Source organism: Rhineura floridana, chromosome 22 (genome assembly GCF_030035675.1).
Source record: "Rhineura floridana isolate rRhiFlo1 chromosome 22, rRhiFlo1.hap2, whole genome shotgun sequence".
NCBI lineage: Eukaryota > Metazoa > Chordata > Lepidosauria > Squamata > Rhineuridae > Rhineura > Rhineura floridana.
Genome location: NC_084501.1, coordinates 10,211,407 through 10,239,354, shown reverse-complemented (window position 1 = coordinate 10,239,354; position 27,948 = coordinate 10,211,407). Strand labels below are relative to the sequence as shown.

Below are 27,948 nucleotides of genomic sequence, written 5' to 3'. Positions count from 1 at the left end.
CACTAACTTTGCTCTTTTATTGGGTGTGCAGCAGACCAAAAAAATGTAGCCTCACAGCCAAAAGTAACCGGACAAACAAACGAGTGATGCGCTTCCCTGCACACAGCTGCTGGCAAGGAGAATTAAAAACTGCGGGGGTGGGGAGGGAAAGAAGAGGAGGGCAGCTCACAAATGGAAATAACTGCTGAGAGACAGAGCAATGGGCCACAATGATCCATAGGCCATGGCCTGTACTGGCAGGGTGGTTTGATGAGAGCACACGCGCATGTATATGTGCGAGACTGACACACTGCTCAACTGTACAAGTCTCTGCCTCTGACAGAGGGGAGCGCGCCCTTGGACTGCGTTGCCAGCATCCGGAAGTCCCAGCTGCCCTTTTCAACAGGGAAAGGAGGGAGGGCGCCGAGTCAAAATCATCACCGAATTGCAATCAAACCAACATCCATGAGCTTCTGGATTTTCTGGGCGATGACAGGATTCTTCAGGTGTCTGAGGAAAGGAAAAGGAAGGTGCCTGCGTCAGGACCTTTGTTCCCCCCCAAAGGGCTGAATCATAGTATGGGTGTTCTAATACTACAGTGCGTGGGGAATGAATGGCCCTTCAGGTGCTGCAGGACTTTAACTCCCATCAGCCCCAGCCAGCATGGCCAACTGTCAGGAATGATGGGAACTGTAGTCTGGCAACATCTGGTTCCCCATCCCTGCCATAATGGGATCCCTTTATCAGCATCCAGACAAGGCCTTGCTGCAAGTCACTGACCTGAAGTTTTTTTTAGAAGCTGCAGGGCAACAAACTAAGCAAACTGTGCCATTAGGCACTATCTAAGTCAACACAACTCTCTAGTCCTTATGAATGTAGAAATAAGCTCTGAAAAAACACATTAGCAGCACCTGTAAAAGGCACAGAAAGAACCGAGCTTCCAATCCCCACCTTGCCACACATATATATAATTACTATTTATCCAATGAAATTCTATATATTACTGAGTGGATGGCTATTTTTAAAAAAATATTTTATTATTATATTTATATCCCACCTCCCCCCACCCTCAGGTGATGTACACAGTTCTCCCCTTCCCATTTTACCCTCACAACAACCCTGTGAATTAGGTTAGGCTGAGAGATGGTGATTGGCCCTGTCACCAGTGAGCTCTATGGCAAGGTGCGGATTTGAAACCAGGTTCCAATCTGACACACTAACCCAGGAGTGGCTAAGTTGTGGCCCTCCAGCTGCTGCTGATCTACAACTTCCATCAGCCTCAAGCCAGCATGGCCAATGGGTGGGGATAATGGGAGTTCAGCAGCATCTAAAGACCAATACACTGCCTTGCACATCATCTGTCTTTCTTCTCCCCACTCCTTCTCATACCTCTCCTCATGCTACTGCACTCCAAAATTCAGAAACCTTTCACAATTCTGAACTTTTAAGAGCTGAATCCAGAACAGAGCATGAAAAATTTATTCTTAGACTGCAAAGTGCTCTGTGTTTTTAATGGCCTTCATAGCTGCACCCTGTGTTTTTAACATCAGACTGAGCGTAACTTATAATTTATAAACTAGAACTTTATCTCTTGTGAAGCCAAATGGGCTGGACCAGCGCACCATCTGACCCACCCAATGGCTGTTAAGGCCCCGCCAAGCTGTCTTCCCTAAGCTGACAACATGGATGCCTCCCTCCTCTCACTTACTCGCTTAGGGCTTGTGGGTCTTTCTGCATCTGTTCAAGGATAAGCCTCATGGCCGGGTCACTCATGATCTGCTGCACCTCCGGGTCAGCCATGGCACGACGCTTCACATCCTCAGGATTGTCATTGCGGTTGTACTGGGACATGAGGCAGCGCTGGTAACCTTCTGCAGCTTCCTGTAGAAGACACGACAGCAAAGTGATGCTGCTTTGAGATGGGGATTCCCTCTTCCCCTGAACGTTTTTCCAAGATTCTTATTTCTCTCCAGTAGTGCTTGTCACAAGGCAGGAGGGGCACATGTACCCCTTTGAAGGTTCTCAGGGGAAAAGACAGCCCTCCCCAGTCTGGTGCCCTCTAGAGAAAGGGTTCCCAAATTGTGGTCCACAAGCTTCATTCAGGTAGTCTACAGCATGGCTGCATTAAACAGTCATAACGACTTTTAAATTGCATTTTATTGCTTCTTTTATTTCTTATATTGTATTTTATCGTATTACAATTTGAATTCCATAAATTAAAACCGTAATACAATAAAATACTTCTTTAATTCCTTATTTTTATTGTATTACAGTTTGAATTCTATGGACTGCAAATCATAATGCAATAAAGATGCAATTAAAAAGCATACACCCTCTAGCACAGAGCATTACAATGGGTACAACAGACAGAAAAACCATTAAGCCGTCCACCAATATGCTCAGCAGTTTTCAAGTGGTCCATGGGGAAAAACATTGGCCTAGAGGTTGCTGGACTACAACTTCCATCGTCCCTAACCACTGGCCATGCTGGCTGGGCTGATGGGAGTTGGAGGACACCACCATCTGGAGGGCACCAGGCCAGGGAAGAATGAGACAGAACATCTCTGGATCACCCAGTGACGTCGATTCAGGACAGACACAATGCTTAATTAACTTGTGGGACTTTCTGTTACAAGATGTGATGGTCATTGACTTGGATGGCTTCAAAGAGGATTAAAACATCATGGAGGAGGAGACCTATCAATAGCTATTAGCCATGATGGCTAAATGGAACCTCCATGTTCAGAGGCTCTCTTGTGCGCGCGCGTGTGTGTGGGGTGTGTGTGTGGGAATGCGGGTAACAGGAAGCTGGACTAGATGGACCTCTGCTCTGAAGGGAAGCATACACGGCTGGCAGGCTGGCTTGTGTGCAGGTAAGAAAGAAAGAAATATACTGATCCACTGAAAGTTCAGGAACATCCCAACTCCAAGAGAATGGATATCCCCTTGAAGGCTGGAGGCAGGACTTCTCCTTCATGACCACGGGTTAGGCTCAGTTTTAACTCCTGGAGGATGTGGGGTGGGAAGGACCCTCTCTATAATCCTATCCTTCTGTGGTGGCCTGTCTTTGTTTCAGGCAGGGACAGGAAAGCTATTGCCCTCCCAATGTTGCTGGACTACAGCTCCCATCATCCCTGACCGTTGGCCATGTCAGCTGGGACTAATGAGGGCTTGGGAGTCCCACAACATCAGGAGGACCACAGAGTTCCTCATCCTTGGTTTAAAGGAAACTCTTTCCCTCTGTCACAGCCATGTGCACCCAGCAAGTACTCACCTTGCAGTTAGAGTCCAGCTCAAGGGCTTTCTGATAGACATCCATGGCTTTGGTATAATCTTTCATTGCTTCCAGTGCTGCTGCCTTGCGTGTGTAACCTTTGACTGCAAGCCACAAGCAAAAGCCATCAGCCCTTGTATCTTTTCTTACTCTATTCTTCATAAACCCGGGTGTTTGTTGTTTTGGGGGCTCTTTAAGCTTAATTGGTTAGGGCTTGGCTTTCTTGGGCCACATGCAGACTGATATTCTCCTGAAACCAATGGGCGCTGGTTCCACTAACCTCAGATGGCCTCCACTTGTCTTCCCATTTATATCTGGTCCAGAGGGTTGCCCTTCCTATCAGCTTCCTCCTCCTTAGCCTCAGCATTGCTGCTTGTAGAACTCAGGAGAGAGGATGGGGACAAAAGTAGAATTCCACCCGCTGCTGGTCTCCTTGCCTTCCGCTCTGCCAATCCCAATGGGGATCAGTCACCACTGCTTGAAACAAGCTGTACCCCATGTCCCGGGAATTCGCAGACAACCTGCTACTAAATCTAAACCCTGCTCTTCACCCACCCCTTAACCTACACAGCCTTGACTCTTTGGCCTCATGAGCCACTCTCTACATTCTTCTTTAGCTTTAAGCTTCCCCAGTCCCTCGTCCATCAAGCTAACATACTCATGCCTATGTACTTACTGAATGTGGGTTCTAGATGGATACATTCTTCACAGTCCTGTGGAAGGAAGAGAAGATGCTTTTTAAAAAAACTGATTTTTCAGGAAAGAGCACAAGGCTTGCCCCTCTTCTCTTATCCAGCCATTCTCGGTCAGTTCAGCCTAGCTATCCATTTACAATCCTGGATGTTTCTGCTCCTGCTAACAGATTGGGAATGGGAGGTTGGCCAGGTGGAATGAAGTAGAGAGGTAAGAATATTCCATTGCTTACACTTTCGACCATTGCACCACAGTGGACCCCAGTTAATCTGCCCAGATATGGAATCACCTTCTGAGCCCAGCAGGTGGGCTGTGCTTATGCAGTGGTATCGGAGAAAGCAGAGCTAACCATCAGAACTCCTCCCTAGAGGGGCCATCAAGTAGATAGATTAGAGATAAAGGTGTATAGTGGTGGTTAGGCCTTGCTGTGCCAAAACACCCGAGTACATTTCCAGCCACTGCCTCTAAAGCAGGGATAGGGAATCTGTGGCCATCCAGATGTGGTTGGACCCCAACTCTTATTAGCCCCAGCCAGAACGGCCATGGCCAATGGTGATGCAAGTTCTAGTCAAGAGACATCTGGAAGGAGGACTACAGGTTCCCCATTCCTGCTCTTAAGCCTGGTTCACATAAACGGTAGACAAGGTGGTCCACCAGCTCTAGCTATTGCTGGAAAGCAATAGCCTTAGTAGCGCTGACCCTGCCCACCTGTCAAAGTTGGCCAGGGGTGGGTAGGTGGGAATGTTGAACATCTGGCCCACTGGCTAGAATCAGTTCCCCACCTCTGGTGTAGAGAATACTAAGGTACATGCACCAATGATTTGGCTTGGTACAAGACAGCCTCCTCACCTAAATTTTATCTAACTACTGCATTGATTTGTCTGCCATTGAGCCACCATGCTTTACAGAAGATTCTGGGTCACATTCAAAAGGTGAATGCACAGTTTACACAGGGCACTGGCCAAACCTCCCCGTTGCCTTGCATTAAGAGGGTGTAAGTCAGCCTTTCCCAACTAGTGGGCCACCAGATGTTGTTGGACCACAATTCCCATCTTTCCTGACCATTGGCACTGCTGGCTGAGGCTGACGGGAGTTGTGGTCCAACAACACCTGGTGGCAGACTGGTTGGGAAAGGCTGGTGTAGGTGGTACCAAAGTTCTACACAGAGTAGGACTGACACTGGATACAGCCCTGTGTTCTCTGACACAACCAACACTTGCCTTGGAGCTGCATATTGCAGCAGAAGGGAGGTGCAGGTCAACAAGCCCTTTTTCAGGGAAGCTTGTCCCCCAAGACTAATCTGAGTCTCACTGAAGAACCTGACAACCTTCTACTGAGACCCCCATGTTCCCTGGAACTTGCAAAACGCTGTCATAAGCTCCTTGCCTTTAGTGCCAACTGGAACTCCAGCAATTTGGTGTAGCAGGCAGCTCTGTTGCTGTAGAGTTTGGCATCATCGGGGTTGCGCTTGATGGCTTCTGTGTAGTGTTTCATTGCTTGTGGGTAGTCCCCTGCAGGCGAAGAACAGAGATTTAAGTACCCCTTTAAGTTTACAGACAGGGGTGGTGGTGGTTTTTTGAAGGCCCAAAGTTCTCCACCCATGTGATTTCAGCAATCTTGACAAATGACTGAATAGGTAGAGCTAAGTGTAGCCTTCAGTGTTCAGAGGAGGTGTAATTCCTTCTGTTTCCAGCGTTCAGGCTGCAAGTGCTGTTGCATGCATAGCTAAAATGGCACCACCCATGCAGAAGAGGCAGATATTGGCAGACTTATGCCTCAAATTATTTGAAGGAATGCCTCCTTCCCTACAGACCCTCAAGGGTCTTGCGATTATCGAAGGGGGCCCCCTTGGCAGCTCCATTGCCCTCAGACATTCGGGGTGAGTAGGTGGCCCAGGAGAGGGCCTTCTCTGTGGCAGCCCCTAAGTTGTGGAACTCCTTCCCCACAGAGCTGTGTTGGGCATCTTCATTGTCCAGCTTTCATTGTATGCTGAAGACACACCTCTTCACCTTGACACTTTGAGAGAGAGATTTTTAGGACTCTCTCTAGTTGTAAATGTAATTGCTTTTAAACTCTTTTGAATGTTGTATTTTATATTGTTGTGACCCACATTGGAGCATTCTGGTCAAGGGCAGGTGGTAAGAATGATGACGACGACAGTAATAACAATAACAACAACTATCTAGAGATGTGACGGCCCATGGAAAAACCCAGAAAAATTCAGGAAAAAACCTCCCCCGCCCCAGTTTTTTCCAAAGCCATTTTTGGTTTTTTTCTGAAAAATTGAAAAAAAAATGAAGAAAAATGGATTATGGAATGTTTTATTTTAGCATGATGAATAAATGTTTCATTGAATCTTGGTCCCCCCCCTTTTTTTCTCAGTTCTTTTTTGGGGAATGGATGTCTTATGTCTGCTTGACTCTGTGGAGGACTAGAGGAGACTTAAATAATTTTCTTTATTAATGTTGATGGTTTCTTCTGCTTTTGTAAAATTGTTTTTTGCCTGCTCCTCATAAACTGGCAAAACAAAAGAGGTTCCTTACAGTTCAGGAATCGTTACAAAAAAAATTAAAAAATTCAACTTGTAATAATTGTTTGAATAAAATGTACTTTTAATTTACCAAATGTGATAATTTTATGCCAAACCAACTTGTACATAATTACATTTTATGTTCCTGGAGTAACAAAGTGACTTTCAATCTGTAAAAAGTGCTAATATTGCATTTTTTCAATTTTTCTGAAAATTTCCATTTTTTTCTGGAAAAAAACAGGAAAAAAGTTTTTTTCCATGGGTTCTAAAGTTCCAGAAATTTTACATCTCTACAACTATCATCAACGTGATCTGTGAAGTAGAACATCATCTTAAGGGAAAAGACAGAGGGGAAGTCCCTGAAGACCACCCAATTTATTTATTTATTTTATATCCCACCTTACCTCCCAAAGGGAGCCCAGGGCAGCATATAAGGGATAAAACCGCCAAAACCATCTTTAAAAAGCAATCTTAAAAACAATTACAATATAGATGCAGACTGGGATAAGGTATCCACTTAAAAGGCTTCAGTAGCCACTGAAAAGACAACAGAGGTGGCAATGAGGACTGACCATGCTCAGTGGCTACAAAATGCTCAGTTGTGGGGAACTAAGATGGAAAGCCAGGTGGGACAAGGAAGAGAATGGAGGGCATGAGAACAGAAGCCCTCCACGCTGCAACATTTGGTTGCAGGCCCCATTTGTGTCATTTGCTGAGGAGCAAGGAAGATAAAGGGATGTTGCTGTCCTGCTTGCAGGCTTCCTGGGAGCAATGGGTTGGCTACTGCAGGGGAACAGGATGCTGGATGGGACAGATGTTGGGTCTGATTTGGTAGGGGATTTCTTATATCATTAACCATGGCAGGTAGGGTTGGCACTAACAACCCAATATTGCAGAGTGGAGTGGGATGCTGTTGGGACAATAGAGGCTTATTGAAGCCCACTTTGTAAGTATTAACTTGGGAACCTGCCAGGTCACACTCTTCACCACCATGACACCACCAACAACAGGTCATCAAAGTGACGAGCAAATTATGTTAGTTACAAGACCAAATTATTATGAGTGTGTACTGAACTGTATTAAATGCTGGATTTGTTTGGTTTGGCCTTATTTATATGCTACGGTGTTTTTACATATTATATTGATAGAAACGTTTGTGAATATTTAATGCTATTGCTATTACTGTCAGCCACTTTGAGCTTACCATTGTTGTTGGAAAAGCGGATTACAAGTATTAAATCAAAGACCTAATATGACAATGAACAGCAGCCTTAACAATTGCCCTTAGACAATGGATTGGATAGTAGCCACCAGGCATCACAAATCTATTTCTTCAGCAAAGATTCATGCAGTTACTCTCCCAATATTTCCAAGACAGTTCTCTGCAGCTAATGAGGAGCCACCTGTTCACTACAGTGGCTACTTGTCAGCACACAGAGCAACAACGAACACACAGGGGTAAACCCTCACCTTTCTGGAAACACTCGTTGCCTTTGTTTTTCTCTTCCAGAGCCAGCTCAGGATTGATGTAGGCTACCCTTTCCTGTTCTTTCAAGATTTTTTCAGCCTGAAACACAGAAACAGAAAGTGAGTCTGAACAACCCTGGCAGAATTTATGGAACAGCTGGACTTTATTATGTGGACTCAATGATCCAGTGATACTGGGAGATTTGGAGAGAAGGTCTTAGCCTTCCCCTAGCAACCCTACCTACAAGGCTCAGATACAAGAAAAATATTTATGAAAATTGATACCCCACCTTTCCATGGTAAAAACAACACAAGGGACAATATCACACCAGCTTAGACAATTAAAAAACATACGTTAAACAATAGTCCATAAAAACATTAACTGTATCAGACAGAACCAACTAAAAGACAATAGGATAAGCCATTAAAACCTGGCCAATTAAAAACCTATCTAAATAAACAATTTTGGCTAGGCAGAGAGCAGCAGATTAAGGGGGCCAACTGGGCACCCAAGGGAATTCAGTAATTCAGCTGCACCACAGAGAAGACGAATGCTGATGAAAGTTAAAGAGCAAAGCACAAAAGCTGAACATCAAAAAGACTAAAGTAATGACAACCAAGATTTATGTAACTTTAAAGTTGACAATGAAGACACTGAACTTGTCAAGGATTATCAATACCTCAGCACAGTCATTAACCAAAATGGAGACAATAGTCAAGAAATCAGAAGGAGGCTAGGATTGGGAAGGGCAGCTGTGAGAGAACTAGAAAAGGTCCTCAAATGCAAAGATGTATCACCGAACACTAGAGTCAAGATCATTCAGACCATGGTATTTCCGATCTCTATGTATGGATGTGAAAGTTGGACAGTGAAAAAGGTGGATAAGAGAAAAATCAACTCATTTGAAATGTGATGTTGGAGGAGAGTTTGCACATACCATGGACTGCGAAAAAGATAAACAATTGGGTGTTAGAACAAATTAAACCAGAACTGTCACTAGAAGCTAAAATGATGAAACTAAGGTTATCATACTTTGGACACATAATGAGAAGACACGATTCACTAGAAAAGACAATAATGCTGGGAAAAACAGCAGGGAGTAGAAAAAGAAGGCCAAACAAGAGATGGATTGATTCCATAAAGGAAGCCACAGACCTGAACTTACAAGATCTGAACAGAGTGGTTCATGACAGATGCTCTTGGAGGTCACCGATTCATAGGGTCGCCATAAGTCATAATTGACTTGAAGGCACATAACAACAGAGAAGACTCTCTTGTGCAACCAAACCAATCTTGATACAGCCACAGCCGGGAGAAGAGATGACTTATCAAATCCTAAGTAACCAGGATCCAAGCCGCTTATTCTTTTAAAGTAATTACAACCACCCTCAACTGTGCCTGGTCATGAATCAGTAACCACTGCTGTGGCTGTAACATGGGTGTGACGTGGACAAACGTCTGAGGTTGGTATGTTATACTCAGTGTAGAGCCATTGAAATCAATGGACCCAAATTAGTTATGTCAATTAGCTTCAATGGATCGACCCACAGGCCAGTTGATTCAAAATATTTTGAGGATATCAGATTTCTCTTTTTAGGGATGGGGAACCTGCGACCCTCCAGGTGTTGTTGGTCTCCAATTCTGATCAGCCCCAGCCAGCATGGTCAGGGATGATGCGAGTTGGGTGTCTGACAACATCTGATGGGCCACAGTTTCCCTGTCCCTGTCTTACAGCTTAATGCTGTACACCGGCTGCTCCTCAGTCTTTAAGGGAGCTGGGGAAATGGATGTCTTTGTGGGAGTTAGCCATTTCCCTTGATTGCCTCCCTTAAAGGCCAGGGATGATGGGAATTGCAGTCCAGCAACATCAGGAGAGCCAGAGGTTCCCCAAACGTGGGCCACAGGATGAAGCCTTCAATGCTACATCAAAGCTTTTGGAATCAAACACTTGCCTGTTGACACTTTTTCAGCACATCAGGAGTTCGGTGCTCAGCCAGAGACTTGTTATAAAACTGAATGGCTTCCTTGTACTTTTCCTCCTTGAAGTAGGAGCTGCCAATCCGGGCATAAGCTCTAGACACAAAAGAACAAGCTGGAATGAGGAGCTGGTAAGTACCCAACAGGTGAAAAATCTTGAACCACAGTTCCCAGGAGGCTTCATTGTGGGGGTAGGGAAGGGGCATGCTAGAAAAGGGCAAATTCCACACTAACGATTATTAGGAAGAGAACAGAAAATAAGAACTGTCAGTATTTGATGTGCATTTATACAAATGAATGGTGTGACCACATTTAGAATACTGTGTACAGTTCTGGTCACTGCATCTCAAGAAGGGTATTACAAAGCAGGCAGAGGTGCAGAGAAGGGCAACCAAAATGATCAGGCAGCTGGAGCACGTGTATAAAATTAGGCACTGTGTGGGGCTAGTGAATAGAGAAGTCCTGCCTCCCCACCCTTGTAATACAGTGCTAGAAACCCAGGGCCTTTCAATGAAGTTGAATGGTGGGTGATTCAGGACAAAACATGTACATCTTCACATAATTAAAACCATTCACCTCGCTACCACAAGGTGTGTGATGTCTGCCAACTTGGACGGCTTCAAAAGGGGATTAGAAAAGTTTATGGAGGATAATTAATATTCAATTAATTAAATGTAATATTAATTATCTTAAATATTAGACAGGCACCATCTCTGCTATCTTTTTGACACCTATTGAAGACCTTTTTCAACAAGCCTTTTAAGTTGAGACCTTATCCCGGTCTGCTTATGTGTAAATTGCTTTTTAATATGTTTTTAACCTTTTTTCAAAGATGTCTTCAAAGCTTCTAAAAATGTTTTTAAAGCTGTTTTGCTTTAATGTATTTTAAAGTCTGTTTTTATGATTTTTTGTGTGTGCGTGCGCTTTTGTTTGCCGCCCTGGGCTCCTGCTGGGAGGAAGGGCAGGATATAAATCAAATAATAAATCAAATAAATAAGTAATAAGGCTATCAATGGCTATTGGTCAGGAGAGGTACACTGCTGCCAGTACCAGAGGCAGCCTGCCTTTGAATAAATTCAGGGAAAGCTACTGCACTCAGCTTTGCTCGTTGGCTTCCCAGAGACATCTGGTTGGACACTGTGGAAAATGGGTCAGACCAAAGGCCTTTCTAGTCCAGCAGTCTTCTTATGTTTATGTTAGAGAGGCTAGGAAGGGTAGCAATTTTATAGCACAGCTGAATCTAGGTCACACTGCCATACACTAGGATTTATTTCAAGTTGCCACTCAGCTCATGTATAAAGGTCTCTTCTTATGTCAGCAGTCAGGCTCCATTAGTTCAGGAGTGGGAGACTGTGGCCCTCCAGATGCTCTTAGACTACAACTCCCATCATCCCTGACATTTGGTCACACTAGTTGAGGCGAATGGGTTAGGAGTCCAACAGCTGGAGGGCCACTTGTGTCCCACCCCTACCTTAGTTTAATGCCTTAAAAGAACAGCCATCCAATTTTTTTAAAAAATGTGCTCTACCACATGGCTTAGTGGTAATGCACATGCTTTACATGCAGAAGGGCCCAAGTTATATCCCTGCCATCTCCAGTTAAAAGGATCCCACCCTTCTGTGCCTGAGATCACGGAGAGCTATTGCCATTTGGAGTGAACAATACTCATAGTCTGTGACTTGGAATAAGGAAGACCACCTCCTTCCCTACGGACCTTCTCAGGTGTTAGGACTGAGAGGGGACCCTCTTGGTAGCTCCACCACCCTCACATGTTCAGGGGATGGTGGCCCAGAAGAGGGTGTTTTTTCTGTGGTAGCCCCTAAGCTGTGGAATTCCCTCCCAACAGAGGTGTGTCTGGCACCTTCATTATGTATATTTTCATTGTATGCTGAAGATGCACCTCTCTACCCTGGCCTTTGACACCTGACTGACATATATGGATAGGACCCAGCCTATTCTCTTGACCATAATTTGTTTTAATGGATTTTAATATTTTGTTTTTAAATTGTTGTAACCCACTCTGGAACCTTACGGTGAACGGTGGGTGGGTTAACAAATCAAATAATGGTTGAGGGAGAGATCTTAGCTCAGTGACTGGGCATGCAGAAGTTCCCAGGTTCAGTCCTTGGCATCTCAAAGTGCAGGGCTAGGAAAGACCCTCTCCCAAGTCTCTGGTGAGCCACTGCCAGTCAGAGTAAGGTACTAAACAAATCAGTCTAACCTAGTGTGAGACAGATTTCAAAGTACATCTTATGCACACAAATGAAGCTTACCCAGAAGCCAATCAGGGGGCTGGATTTGCAAAGTTTCACAATGGGCATTTAATAGAGATATGGTGCACTCTAGTAAGGAACAAGGAAGCTGCCTTCTACTGAGTCAGACCACTGGTCCATATAGTCCAGTATTGTCTACACTGACTGGCAGTGGCTCTCCAGGGTTTCGGGCATGAAGTCTTTCTCAGCCCTATCTGGAAATGCCAAGGATTGAACCTAGGACCTCCTGCATGCAAAGCAGATTTACGGCCCCTTCCCAATGTATGCTTAACAAGGAGGAGGAGGACTATGCAAGCCGTGCTTAGTGGTGCTGCCTCCTCCCCTTCCCTCAGACAAAGTGGGGGGAAAAGCTGCCATTTTCAAGAAACCCTCAAAGCTACACAAGCAGACCTGCCCCCAGTTACAAGGGAGCCATTTTTCAAGAGATATGCTGCTATGGCAGTGCCTGCCACTTACTTGGCAATCTGCCGGTAATCCTCCCGGTTCTCGCGCCCCACCTCAATGGCCTGCTCGCAAAGCTCCCGGCACTTGTTGTAATCGCCCTTCTCAAAATACACGGCTAGAGGAAAAGGAGGAGGGAAGAAAATACACAGAAGTGAACCCCCGATTCCATTAGATGAGCTGTAAACAAAGACTGCTGTAGAGCAAGGCTGGGAAATCTGTGGCTTCAGTCTACTTTTATGTGGTACTCTGTTTAGTTTCAAAAGCTCTGCAAGACATCAGCTCAGACCTCAGGGAAGAGGGATCTGTCCCTTCCTTGATAGCCTGCTGGGCAGGAACGGAGGGGGTGTCAGAAAGAGAGTAAAATGGGGTAAAACTTTTAGTTCTGGCCTCGCCCACTATTTGCTTCAGCCCTGTCCACAGCCAGCATATGGCCTCCCTCAAGGGAATGCAGCCTTCAACAGAAAAAAGGTTCTTCACCCTAATGGGACTAGCTTCTGTTGACAGTGTTTCTGAAGGGAACTTGACAACATAAAAAGAGCCCATTGGATTTGATGAATGGTTAATCTAGTCCAGCATCCTGTTCTCACACTGGCCCACCAGATGCCCCAGTGGGAAGCCTGCAAGCAGGGCCTGAGTGCAGAAGCACTCTCCCCATCTGTTATTCCCAGCAACTGGTATTCAGAGGCACATTGCTTCCAACTGTGGAGGTAGAACATAGCCATCATGGTTCCCTTTTTGTTCTGCCTGGTAATGAAGTTATTTGTCCTGGACACTGTTGCTTTCACAGATGCAGAGTCTGGCACTGTGGAGCATGTTCTGCTCTCAGGCATTCTGTATTATTGTGATCAAGGTGGGGAAGCTGGGTGGAGAGGGTTTGACCCAGTTATGCCTACCAGGGCATCCAATGCAGCCCAATATGGATTCAAGGGTTGGGGTGGGGGGAGATGCTGTGATCCTTTAAGTTTCCATCTCCTTCACCAGGAGACCTCAAAGGTGAGCTCCAAGATCTGCACCAAGTGTTTGGCCAAAGAGACAGGTTAAGGATGCTGATGGTGTACTGTAGTCTCAGGCATGATGCTGGAAAACTACAGGATGCTTGTCCTGGGGATCTCAACATCCATTCAAGGCTGCCCTTACTGGACCAGCTCAGGACTTCACAGTCGGCAAGACAACCATGGGGTTGTCTCAGTTGGTGACTGACCTGACTCACAGAGCACACCCTAAATTTGGTCTTTGCATCAGAGGGTGGGATGGATGGTCTGGAATTAGAAGGGGATGGTGTTCCTCCTGTTGTCATGGACATACCGTTTTCTGATGAGATGTAGTCCCACAGTGACAGTTCCCTCTGTTGGGATCCATAAGGATGGTCTACCTTCAGGGGGTTATGAAATCCAATGGATTTTTCAATGCTTTGGGGAAACTGGGTGACAATACTGTCGAGGCCTTAAGTTTTGCCATGGAATGCCAAGATGCCTTGGTGCCATCCACAGCCCACTCAAGGAGCAGAGGAATTTCTGGGGAGCTGTGGCAATGAAGCAGATTGGACCATGGCTGGAGCACAAATGATGCAGCACTGTGAAGATGACCTAACAACTGGAGGGCCACAGGTTTCCCAGCCCTATTTTAAAGTAGTATTACTGATCTAGTTCAACTCTATCCCAAATAGTCTCTCCCCACACCCCTTTTGCTTCTCTGCCATTTTAAACCTGCCACAAGATTGCTAAGGAACTTCAGTTCTACCTGGGAAGAGAAAGGATCCTCCCCAATCTCACCTGCTTGATTAGTGATGTAAGTCATATTGGTTGGATCGAGCTCCTTTGCTTTGTCATAATGCTTCAGGGCCATTTCAAAATCTTTCTTCTTATAAGCCTCATTCCCCAGCTCTTTCTCCTTAAGAGCCTGAAAGGCAACAGACATGTGTTTTAATGACTGATATCTCAGAGCAGCAAGACATGGCCCGCAAGCGACTCAGCCAAAGCATCTCCGCTTTGTTAGAGGCAGCTTCTCTTACACTGAAGTCCTTTAGGGCATCTGAAGGCCAGCCTTCTCCCATATGAACCTGAATGGCATTTGAGACACAAACATCCTTCAGAAGTTAGATGTGAGGCTACCAGAGATAGGGCTTTTTCTGCTGTAGCATCCCAGCTATGGAATAACTCTGAAGACAGATCCACTTGTCACAGACCTCAAAATCTTTTAGGGGCCAACCTAAAAGTGAAACCTGTAACATTCCTTTAATGGGACATTTGGCATTTCCACTATTTCTGAAAAATAATTTGCGATGTATTTTAGTCTACTATTTATCAATTACATTTCCATACCACCCAGCAGCAGAAATTCTGGGCAGTTCACCAAAACAGAAGTTAAATCTGTAGGGTTTTATCCAACAAAGTTATACAGTAGGGCCCCGCTTCCCAGCGCTCCGCTAATGCAGCGGCTTTCCTCCCCTCTTTGAAAGCCGCTTTTGTGTCATTTTTCCGCAACGCGCCCCATTAAAGTCAATGGGGTTCCGCTTTACAGTGGGGGTCCGGAACGGAACCTGCCGTATAAGCGGGACCCTACTGTACTCAGAGTAGAACCACTGAAATCAATGGACCTAAGTTAGTCAGGCTGATTAATTTCAATGGGCCTACTCAGAGAAGTTTTAGCTTACTTTGTATTAAAATGTTGTTTAAGTGCCTTCAATATTTTGTTGGTAGAAGGTACGGTATATTGAGTATGAAATTCATTAAGAGCTGCACTAAGATGACAGCTATAAAAAAGCTTTTAAGAAAAGAAAGTCAGCCAATACATCTTTTGAATAAGGTACATTTTGCCACGTGGGAGCTGGCACTCTGCTGCAGCCCAATCGCCTGGGTCAGTAGACAGTACCTGCTTTTTATTTTCCGGCAGGTCTTCCTCCATGGGCTCCGTCTTTGGCTCCTTCTTAGGGGGTGGCGGAGGGGGCGGCGACATCGCTTCATCCTCATCATCCGCACTGGCCAAGTCGACTCCAAGCAGCACCCCTAGAGTTGTCATCACCCGTGGGTCTTTCAGTTTCCTATCACGAAGCAAGGACACAAAATGGGTCACACTGAGGGGCAGCCTGGTGGATTAAGTGCTGGAGGCCTAGGGTGAGTAGAACCATTGGAATTAATAGGCATGACTAACGAAGGTCCATTCATTTCAATGAGTCTATTGTGAGTTCTGCCCCTGCCGCAGAGCAGCCCTGGGCAAATCACTCCCAGCCTCTGTTTCCCCAAGGGTAAAGCTATCGCCAACTCCGCGTTCCTGAGGGGTAGCCATGTTTTTGTGGATATTCTGCAATAGACCAAGTCCTACAGCACCTTAAAGATCAACAAATGTATTACAGCATAAGCTTTCATGGACTTCCATCTAGTCTATGAAAACCGGTCATAAAAAGAATTTTTAGTATTTCAAGATGCTGTAGGATTTAGGGCTCTTTCTTGGTTTTGCTGCAAACTTCCTAGGAACCTGAAGTTACTTGTGCTGAATTTCAGACATTAACACATCTTCCAATACAATACAATTTCTTTTTTTGCCAAAACTATACATTTTGTTTTTGCTGGTTGCAGGATTTCAACTAACTACACAATGAAAAAGTAAATGAATGCTTGATTATCTCTTCTCTGGAAGCACCGCTGATTGGGACAAAGGATAGGGTTTTCTCAGCGGACACACCAGTACTGTGGAACACCTTGCCCCATGAGGTTCCTCTTCTTCGATTACCTTCTGCTGACTTTTTATTTCATACTGGCATTTATATCCCACCCTTCTTCCTCCAAGGAACCCAAGGTAGTATATGTGGTTCTTCCCCTCCCCATTCCATCCTCACAACAATCCTGTGGGGTAGGTCACAGTGACAGACAATGACTGGCCCAGGGTCACCCAAGGAGGTTCATGGCTGAATGGGGATTTGAACCTAATTCGCTGAGGTCCTAGTCCAGCACTCTAACCACTACACCATATGGGTTCTCAAGAAGTTTTTATTTTGGCTTTTAATCTCCCAGGTTAAAGACATTCTACTGAACACTGTGTTTTATCTGTTGTGCCCATCTCTTATGTTTTTATCATGGCTGCATCTTATTATTGTGATTTTAATTTACTGTAAGCTGCCTTGCTTAATAAATATGTACTGGAAAGGTGGAGCATAAATCCCTTATAAATAAATTGTGTCCCCTGCAAGCAGTAGAGGTGCCAGGGCAGATGGCAATCTAAAACTGCCGTTCTGTCAAGTACACAAATTACTAACTATGACAACTAAATCAAATCCACCTGTACAGCAGCAGTATTATCCGTGAATGCCAAAATACTGGTGATGGGAAACAGAATAAGGTTATCACCAACAAATCCTGCTCTGTTGAGAGACAGAATCCTGGGCCAGGTGAGCCTTGCACCTGACCCAGAAAGACAGTTATTTCATGATGTAACTCCAGACCCCCTTCCCCAGGCACTTACGTCCCCAGCTCTGAAGGCTTGTTGCGGAGCTGCTCAATCAATTCTCTGTAGCTAGGATCATTGAGCAAGCCTCTCGTGCGGGGGTCATTCTCCAACTTCTGATGAAGGTTAGGCATGTTGAAAGGGTTCATGAGATTCCTTTCTGAAGAATGGCCGGTTTGGGAGATGGAGAGAGAAGGAAAAGAACAATTACTTTGAGTGAGATACAGCAGCATTCTTGGCAACAGGCCCTCCTCCGTCATCCACATCTGCAAGCTCTGAGAAAACCCAGGAGGAGATTATCTTATGGAAGGTGTGAGGCTCCTGCTGTCACTTGCCTGCACTATTCACATCTTTCAACAGCCAGCCTGTGTGGAAACAGCAGCTCTGCTGAATGCTGATGGCTCCTGAGCCAAAGAAGTAGGGAAAGCCCAGTCCTACAGTTCTGACTCAGACTGCTAATGAGGCTGAAGCCCAACTATCTGCAAGATCTCGCTTCATTCAGGAATAGGTGTCTGCACCCACTATGGGGCTTGGAGCTAGCCTGTAGCTGTCTTATGTCATGTGATACAGAATGGAACCAATGATCTAGACGAAGCCTTATCAACCCAATCTAGTGTAGCATTTAGCAACCTGGTGCCCCTATGATTGTGTCAACTGGGGCTGATGTGAGCTGTGGCCAAAACACCTGGAGGGTGCCAGGTTGGAGAAGGCTGATCTATCATTTCACAGAATAGGTTCTATCACCTCTGTGCTCTTCCCCAGGTTATGTCAATCCATTTCTCTTTGTTCCCAGGGAGTTGCTAACTTCATGATTTCTTTCTCTTTTTAATTATTTTATAGCAAACAAACATTATCTGGGCAGCATCCATGTGATAAGCAAAACTGCAGCATGCCATTCAGATTAACAGATACAGTAAGTAACAACAATTACAGGTAATTCTTCCCCCCCACCTGTTCACAAAATAGCTTGAAGTTACAGAAGTCTGACTCGCTTTTTCTTTTACTGAATGTGACTAAAATTTAACCATTGTCTATTCTTATTTTAATTTCTTATTTCAGGACAGCCCCAGGCCTTATCTCAAAAAATGAAGAACAAATTTCTGATATTAGTTCCTCTCATGGAAGGGAAGCAATTGATAAGCAAGTGGGAGCATCTCCCTCTTTCCTTCATCTGAAATGAGATGGAGCAAATATATCCGATGTTCTCAGAATATCAGGCATCAGAAGACAACCTGTAGGTCAATGGTTCTTCTGTCAAGCAGAATGCCATTCACACATCCAGCTGCTCTTCACCAGTTTGGATAAATTCCAAATAAGCCTACCACATGCCCACCACAACCCATCAGCAACTGACTTTTTTAGTCACTCACCATTCTGCTAGGACCAATGAAAGAAACTGCAGTTAGTCAATTAATTATATTAATTTTAGCCAATTAACCTACTGACAGAATTTGCTAATAAGCAAACATAATACATTTGAAGAAAGAAGCTTTTTTTTATTAGATTAAGCACATCCTGGGAGTTATCCACTTGTGTAAAGGAAAAGGATGAACAGCTCATAAGAATGATTGCCACCTGCATTTTAAAATAAGTAATTGTATTGGAGAGAAGACAATGTTTAATCTCTCCCTAATTGGACCATGAGTCAATTAAAATTTTTAACAGATTAAAAATTAAAGGCTGCAGCTCTGCTTTCTGCATTAAGGTTGCTTTCCAGCCTTGTGTTGTACGAGACTTGCCTAACCTGAATCTGTTGTCTCTCATGTAGGGCATTTGAAAAGGTACGTCAACACATTTGACAGCTCAGCTCTAGCCACTCAAGCTCTACCAACACAGACCTTCAAGTTTCTTGAAGATGTCAGGTGAAACCTCTACAACTGACAGGCAACCACCAAGAACACCTTCATGTCCTTACTGGAGAAACATGAGAGGACTGTACCATAGGGCCCTCTTAGTAATAAAGTCAAATCCAGATCTGTCTCTGATGCTCCCCAATTTGATTCTAGCAATCTGCATCAAGACCCCTGTACCAATCCCATTCAAGTTCGTGCTGCAGACAGGGAACATTACAGCTATCAGTTGTCCTGAAGTTATGATGTTCCATCAGTGTGGATCTCCTCACATTAGCCTTCCTCAACCTGCTGTGCTCCAGGTGTTGTCAGATTCCCAACTCCCGTCAGCCTTAGCAAGCATGGCAAGTGGCCAGGGATAATGGAAGTTGTAGTCCAATGATATCTGGAGGGCAGCAAGTTGGGGAAGGCTGCTTTTCATAGGAAGATTTCTCAAAATCCAGTCATAGTATAATTTCACAAGCTTCCATGTCATGAAAGCCACAGAATTACTGCAAGTGTAGGAAAGCCTTAGAGATAAGTAAGGAAGCAGATCAAGGAATGGCTCCTATGACACACCTCTTTAACCCAGCCTTTGGCACCTGACATGTTTTCAGGACCCACATTATTCCTGTGACTATAATTTGTTTTAAGCTGTTTTTAATAGTGAATTTTAAATTGCTGTAACCACTGCCGGGATCTTAGAGTTAAAGGCAAGTAATAAATCAATATATATTGATATATATATATATATTAAAAAAATCAATTTACCTGCGAGCCTGGACTCCATGTTTTGCAGCCCTTCCTTCAACTGTGTGTTGCCCGGCTCATGTTTCAGCCCTTCTGCATAAGTCTTCTTGGCCTCCTCAAAACGGTTCAGGAATTCCAAGGCAGCTGCCTTCCGGGAGTAGCCCTAAGAAGATGAGAAGAGCCAGAGTCAGTTGAGTATGTCAGGAGAAAAGGCAGAGTGGCTAAGAAATTGATCTTCCAAGAACCACAAAAAATGGGTGACTACACAACACTGAGCACTCTAGTCCCTCCATGCTTGCAGGCAGCCACTTGCCTAACTGACTGTGCCAATTTCCAGTAGCTAGAAGTTGTCACAGACCAACGGAAGAACCGCTTCTGTAGGCTGACATCTTTACCATCATTCAGCTCCCAAGTCCCATCTGCAGCTCCTTCTGCCGTTCCCCTCCGGAGGGAAGAGCATGAAATCTGGACTGAATCATTTAGAAGTGGCCAAAAGAAACTGACACACGCCATGCACTAACCAGCTCCTCTCTAATGACATTCTTTATCTTTTAGAGATTTTAATTGAAAGCAAGATTCAGAGCCAAAACTGGCTGAAAAACAGCAAGAGTATACACATGCATTTATATGAATCTCTCTTTTTAACCAACCTGTGTCTCCTGATGTTTTACTGATGCTTTAATTCTGTTTTTATGGATACTTAAAAAAAATTGTATGACATATACCACCTTGATATACTTCCCAGAAAAGGCGAATTACAAAGATTTCAATATATAAATAAATTTCCTAGGTAACCAGGCAGCAAAGTTTTTACAAATTGGAGGAGAGCTGTTTGTTCTCTTTCAGACTCTTAGGCTACAACCCAATACACATTTACCTGGGAGTAAGTCCCACTGAACCCTATGGAGCTTACTTCTGAGTAGATACGTATTGGATTGCAGCCTTAGTGTGCTAAAATGACTAATGCAGGTATGTCAGGTTGTCTACTCATGTACTTTCTGTGGGCTTATTTACAAGGAAGAATCTCTCCCTTGTTAGCCTGCAGGCCACTTACACACAGTGGTGGTGCATGACAATCTTTGGCTAAGCATCTTGCACAGAAAGTCACTAAAGAATGCAGTGGGCAGTGCACATAAAACACACGACCAGCGTGGTGTAGTGGTTAGACTTGAGTTACAATCCCTACTCAGTTATGGAGTTCAGTGGGTAAGGGCCAGTCTGACCTATCTCACAGTGTTATTGTGAGGGTAAAATGGAAAGGTTGGGGGGGGAGAACTGCCATTTATCCTGCCCTGAGCTCCATGGCGGAAAGGATAAAAATGTAGTAAGAACACTGGAAGTTGCCTTAAATCACATCCCCTCTTCAAAGTTTCATTCGGAGGAGGGTCTTTCCTGTTCCTGCCCAAAGATGTCAGGGATTGAACCCAAAACCTTTTATATGCCAAGCACATGCTCTACAACTGAACTACACAGTCCTTCCCCAACACCACAAATACAAGAAAATGTTACCATGCCTGAAATGCAGTGACTTCTTTATAAGGCATTTAATACCAACTTCTCTCTTGCGCACTGTAAAGGGAGGCACGGCAAAGCAATAGGGCTCTCATTTTAAAATCAGGAGTTGACCAAGCAGGATCAGAAATGATATACAGCAGGTGTGGGAAACCTTTGCACCCCCACCAACAGACATTGATGAACTACAACTCCCATCATCCCTGGCTGTTTGTCATGCAACATCTGGAGGGCCAAAGGTTCCCCACACGTGATGCAGGGAACGGGGATTTCCCCACAGCAGTGTCAGGACTGCTTGGCTAGAAGGGTTTTCTCACCTTGCCCCACTCTGGCTTCAGCTCAACCGTCTTGCAAGCGTCTTCCAGGGCTTTATGATATTCGCCTTTCTTGGCATAAGCAGCAGACCGATTGCTATACAGCACATGGTTGGCAGAGTCCAATTTGATGGCCTCTGTGTAGTACTTGATAGCTTCTGTGGTGTTGCCTGAGCTCAGGGCTTTGTTACCCTTCTCCTTTAATTCATTCACCTGATGGAAATTTTTTTTAAAAGGTTAAAGGCTTGTGGAGATTCTGTGTACTAGCAACCCAGAAAAAGAACCTATTGCTCCACTGAACTACTTCTGACCAAACTCTGAGTCTCCTGGATGAGTTAACTCCTGTATTCCGACTCCCACTGTTGCTATAATCTCAAATGGAGACATTTTTATTATAAATTGGAGTTTGATGGTAAGCAAGAGGAAGGTCCTCCTCTCTTCAGTAGATATTCTTTTGGCATTTTGAAAGAAAAAAAAGTAAGTTGCTGGCCTCTGCAAGTTTATTGGGCACCCAATGTCAGTTACTTACTCAATATGAAAGGCAAGGAACACAACCTAATAGTAATAACATTCAACAATTTAACTTTCAAGTATTCAAAGTATGCCACATGTATTTTGTGGTTACAGTCCCAACAGCAACCCTTTAAGGTAGGTCAGTAATTTATCTCTCCCCACCCCCCAGGTCCTTAGCCCCTTAAGCGTATAGGATGTACTTTTGGGAAGCCTTGCTGCTGGTCCTCTGATACTGTGATTGTGCTGATGTATACTGTTTTGACTGTTACTGTTTATTTTATTTTAGTATCCTGTTCACTGCTTTGGGGACCCTTGAGCCAAAAAGCAGTATATAAAAGGGGGAAAATGTACAGATGGAGGGCCGAGGGCGGCTTGCCTAAGGGCATCTAGTGAGTTCAGGGCAGAAGCAAGAGTCGAACTGGGAAATTCCACATTTTGCAACCCTGTCTCTTGGCTGCAAGGTTTGACCAGGGATGGGGAGAAAGTAGGTCAAAATAACAGCAGTCGCTGCTGGATCGCCTAGTGGCCCATCTAGTCCAGTATCCTGTTCTCATAGTGGCCAAACAGTTGCTTCTGGGAAGCCTGCAAGTAGGACCTGAGCAGAACTGCAACTCTCCCCCACTTCTGATTCCCAGCAACTTGTATTCAGAGACATACTGCCACTGACCATAGAGGTAGAACACAGCCATTGTGGCTGGTAACAATTGATAGCCTTATCCTCCCTGAATCTGTTTAATCCTAAAGCCATGCAAGTTGGTAACCATCACTATATCTTGTGGGAGCAAATTCCAGAATTCAGCTATGCACTTTGTGATAAAGTACTTTTTTTTTGCTGTCATGAATATTCCAATGTTCAGCTTCATTGGATGTCCCCAAGTTCCAGTGTTGAGAGAGGAAGAAAAAAACTTCGATCCGTTTCCTCCTCACCATGCATAATTTTAAACATCTCTATCATGTCGCTCCTTACTTGCCTTTTCTCTAAACTAAAAAGCCCCAAATGCTGAAACCTTTCCTCACAGAGGAGTTGCTTTATCTACCTGATCATTTTGGTTGCTCTTTTCTGAACTGTTTCCAGTTCTATAACATCCTTTTTGAGGTGAGGCAACCAGAACGGTACATTTTCCATTTCTTATCTAATGGTTCCCAGCTAATGAAATCTGTACAGTGCTGTAGGAGTTGTGCAGGTTTAGGCTTCCTATGTTCTAAATCCCTGCCATAAGACACCAATTTCTGCATTCTCAGCCCTTGCTATGTTTTCCAGATAGGCGCCAGGTGTTGGGCATTGTGTTTCACCAGAAGAGCCCCTCACAAGAAGCCAGGCACAACAATCAACCTAGCTGCATCTAGTTGCAAGAGCTTACGATATACAGGACTGCATTCGAATACATACCCCAATGGGGAATAATGCACATATTGTCCCTCTCTGTGATTTTATATGACACAGTGAAGTATCAAACCTCTTGCTTTCTTACAGGGTGGAAGTAAGTTTTTCTTCTTATGAGTGACAGCTCTGAGCATGCCCCCCCCTTAATTAACATTTGGTAGAGCCTCCAGAGGCCAGATCCAGTCCCCAAAGATGACGAGTTGGCCATTCCTGCTACGAGATACTCCCAACAACGGGCTCCCTCTAGGAAGAAGCTGTGAGCCCCAGAGATTGACAGGCTCCCAGATATGAATCACTGCTTCTACAGGTAGCCAAAGGAGTTGAGACTGCAACATCTGCAGTTCAGATGAATTAGCAGCCCACCATCTGCTGATACAAATAAAATGATGTCCCTGTTGTGACCAAGGTTGCTCGGGGGGGGGGGGGAGATGGAAAGCTGGAGGCAACTCCCTCTAAATCACCTCGGGGGGAGGGGGAGATGGAAAGCTGGAGGCAACTCCCTCTAAATCACCGCTCTATTGAGATAGGGACTGACTGCTGAAATTACAGACAGCCAAGGGGACAATAATCTCCATTTTTAGCTGCATTGATTGGGGACAAAACATTCAGGCTCCATATGTAAAGATTTCAGGGCCTCCCAATCTTGGGTTTTAGAGGGAGATTAACAGCCACACAATAAAACACATGGCAAGATGTCACACCCAAGCCCATGAAGGGCACAACCCAGCAAGAAAAACCTGGAGGTTCTATGCCTTCGTTCCAAGAAGCACATTTAGCCATAACCATATCCCATTCATTTAGGAGGGGAAGGGGGTGAGAACGAAAACTCAACCCTTAGTTCTGTTGAAATAATGCAGGTGGACTATAGCCAGGTTGCCATGGTATAACCTCGGTAGATTCGCTCTTGTACGCCCGCCACCTTGCTAAGCTTGTGCCCTGTTTTGTTGAAGATGATTTGCTTCCCACGTTCATTTTCGCAAATAAGACAAATACACTCTTTACAGTTTAGAATGGGTAGGCAGCTCCTATAATTAGTGTGAGGAAGTCAGCTGGAGCCCATAGCTCAGTGGTGAAGGACATGCTTTGCACGCAAGAGGTTTTAGGTTCACTACATATCCAGTCAAAAGATTCCTGGTAAGAAGACTGGGAATGGGAGAAGCAGTTGCCAGTCTCAGAAGCCAGGCCACTGGCACATCTAGCTCAGGATTGCCTAATTCCAGCTGAGTAGCACTGGCTCTCCCAGGTCTCAGAAAGGATTCTCTCTCAACCCCTACCTGGAAATGGCTGGGACTGAACCTGGCACCTGTTGCATACAAAGAATGGGGCTCTATTACTGGCCACCCACATCACTTGGAGGACCTTGACAGCAATTCCTACCTCACAATTTCCTTCTAGCAGGCACCGAACATGCAGCAACATGCAGACTATGATCAGCTCAGAAGGCTCCTTTGGAAAACAAGCATGCTTTAAAAAGCTAAAGGTCCCACTAAGCCTTGCCAGGTAATCTCAATAGACTTCATCTCTGATATAAAACAAAGCTGTAACATCCACTCATTACACCATTCCCCAGTCTGTCCTACTAATGCAAAAGCCCCCTCCCTCCCTCCAACCAACACAGTACCTCACTCCTCAGGAAATTATCTCCAATGACACACAGTCATGCTACAGAAGCTATTCCATTCACCTAGGAATATAGGAAGCTGCCTTATACAGAGTGAGACCCTTGGTCCACCTAGCTCTACTGTCTACACTGACTGGTAGCAGCTCTCCAGGCCTTCATGCTGTTCCAACTTCTGAGCCATAAACTGGAAATACCGGTTATTAAACCTGGGACCTTCCACACGCAAAACAAGTGATTGTCCACTGAGCTGTTGTCCTTCCACCAGTCCCAGTTGTTCCACAGACGCCAATATAATGTGCCCCTAAAGCTACTCCGAAGATCTTTCCCCAGGTTTCAAGAAGTTCCTGCCATAATCCAGTCCCCAGGAATCACAACCCTGAATAAACTCCATAGATGTGAAAGATCAAACTTCCAAAACAAGGCAGAGTGTCTGATATTTGTGCTATATTAGTAGCAAGCTCCAATACAGGTTAAGCAACCAACCAAAATGCATCAGGCTGCTGCTTCTCATCCAAGGTGCCTGTCAGACATCCTTTTCTTCAAGGAAATGGAAATGGACTGCCTTCAAGTTGATCCCAACTGATAGCGACCCCATGAATAGGGTTTTCATGCTAAGCGCTATTCAGAGGGGGTTTACCATTGCCTCCCTCTGAGGCTGAGAGGTAGTGACTGGCCCAAGGTCATTCATGGCTGTGTGGGGATTTGAACCCTGGTCTCCCAGGTCATAGTCCACCACCTTAATCACTATACCACACTGGCTCTCAATGACTGTCTCGCAGGGGCCGAGAGGAGTAGGACTGTTGTAAGACTGGATTAAATCAAAACATGCAAATTACTTTGAACACTCAAGAGCCACTACAGTGTATGTTATCACCTAAACACTTTCCACTGATCTTGTTTTATGTGGCTTGCACATTATCCCTGTGCTTCACATACTCCATAGGAGGGATTGCAGGTGTGGGGAACCTTTGGCTCTCCAGGTGTTGATGAATTACAACTCCACCATCCCTTGCCATTGGCCATGCTTGCTGGTGCTGATGCGAGTTGTGGTTCAGCAACATCTCAAGGGCCAAAGGTAACGGGAATATCGTAAGGAGAAGGTGTGACAGGGTGAGGTGTTCAGCTTGGGAAGGGATCCTTGAAACCATAATATAGTGTGAGATACTGCAAAGTGGGAAATGGGGGTTATAAAAGGGGTGGTACTAGCTGTATTGGGCTGGGCATGATTTGAGGGCTAGACTTTAGAAAGCAACTTGTGGTAATAAATGTCCTGTGATGGTTTGAGTCCAAACCGTCATAGGGAATTTATTAAGGTATGCTTTCTAAAGCCAAACTCTCAAACTATACATCATGAACCCCCTCCCAAACTATAACTATGTAACTCCATCTCCTTCAGACTCTCTCATTCCCACAGCATCTTAGAAAGACACAGCCCTTACTTCCCTCACCCACACAACCTTACCTGCTCAATATCCCCATCACAACCCCTGAAAACAACCCCCTTGTGATCCTTCACACAGAACTAGCTCCTCTACCACACACACTACATTATCCCCCTCAATCCACCAATCCTACAAGCTACCTTTCAGTCCTCTATCTTGCAACCCATGACCCCTTCCCCATAAATCTCTAACCACAACTTCCTATGATTGCTCTTCCAGATATAACCCTATTGCACATTATGCCCAGAAAATCCAGATATAGCTCTATCTTCATGGATTCCTTCCTCATGATCCCCTCAACCTGTAAAACCTTTCCATGATCCCTCACTTCACCTATCCCTTCTTCACGCTCCCTCAAGACCACTCAGTGCTAACGTCACCTTCTCCATAACCCCCTTGCTGTAATACTTTACATAGCTATCTTATATTCACTGGTTACTTCAAGGTTCTTTCAGAGCTTCCCACAATATACATATAAGACTTCCCCTCACTATTGCCTCTTCCCCATTTCAGACCCCCAACAACTTCTCACAATCTCTTGCACAGATCCCTTATATTCACTCATTACTTCAAGACCCCTTCTTCATATAATCCCTTCAGATTTTCCCACAATGCACATCATCTCCTCAAGTCCCCCAATAATGTTCCATAATCTCTTACATTCTTATATAGTCACACATCATTCCCTCTTCCCCACTTCAGACTTTGCACATATAAAACCCTTGCTTCTCACACTGTAACGCCTCAAGACCCCTCCCCATAAGGCCTTACACAGGGACATTACTCCCCCAGAACCCCCCTTCAGCACCTCCCCATTTTAGATAGCCCTCCCACCAAAAAACACCTTGCCACGACCCCTTAAGTACGTAAGATCTTATTCCCCTCAAGATCTCCTCACAGCCCATGACCCACTGGCTTTCCCATGATGCCTTGCACAGGTAAATCCCCCTTCTCCTTCACACACAGCCCCCTCAAAACCACCTCCCATTTCAGACCCCACTCCCACGCCATCCCATAATCTCTTTTTCCCCAACCAGTTTTAAACCCCTTAGCAGCCCCTCCCCCTTCAGACACCCCCTTTTCCCAGAATCCTTTGCAAAAAAAATACAGCAGCGCCTCACATCAGTCTCTCTTCTCTCCCCCCCCCCGCAAGCCCCCCATATATACATATATATATGGCCTCTATCTTCCCATTAGCCATTGCGCAAGATGATGCTAATAAGCGTTAGCTTCTTCGCCCACCTTCTCCATGGCGCCGGCCACAGTCTCCCGCGACACCACTGCCGGCCTCCTCTACTTAAGCCTTTCCTCCTCCCTCCTGCGCCCGCCTTTCCTTTTTCCCACCCCGCCTTCTGGAACCTGCTAGAACCCTCCGGCTCCGCTCCTGCTCCTTGATTGGATCCCGCCTCGCACGAGGCCACGCCTGCTCCTCTCTCTCACTCTCATTAGGCGAAGCAGAGAGGAGACAGGCGGGCTCCTTCCCCCCGTCTGTCTGTCTGTCTCTG

The 27,948-nt window shown here is 45.1% G+C and overlaps 1 protein-coding gene across 1 annotated transcript; it reads right to left on the bottom strand.

Annotated features, from left to right (window-relative positions):
• Positions 1-27,801, bottom strand: STIP1 (stress induced phosphoprotein 1). Its single transcript, XM_061606340.1, has 14 exons — positions 27,686-27,801; positions 21,487-21,696; positions 19,679-19,820; positions 17,097-17,238; positions 15,510-15,678; positions 14,411-14,537; positions 12,651-12,753; positions 9,897-10,017; positions 7,947-8,043; positions 5,333-5,457; positions 3,930-3,966; positions 3,254-3,357; positions 1,688-1,860; positions 1-489 (listed from the first exon to the last, which is right to left on the bottom strand). The coding sequence occupies exons 1-14, from the start codon at positions 27,692-27,694 to the stop codon at positions 417-419; spliced, it is 1,632 nt and encodes a 543-aa protein (XP_061462324.1). The 5' UTR covers positions 27,695-27,801; the 3' UTR covers positions 1-416.
• Positions 27,802-27,948: the final 147 nt, after the last annotated feature.

Coding starts and splice junctions, on each gene's coding strand:
- STIP1 (XM_061606340.1), bottom strand. Junction 19,821..21,486: donor TGAAGCCAGAGTGGGGCAAG/GTGAGAAAACCC, acceptor TCATCTTCTTAG/GGCTACTCCCGGAAGGCAGC. Junction 490..1,687: donor GACCCACAAGCCCTAAGCGA/GTAAGTGAGAGG, acceptor TCCTTTCCTCAG/ACACCTGAAGAATCCTGTCA.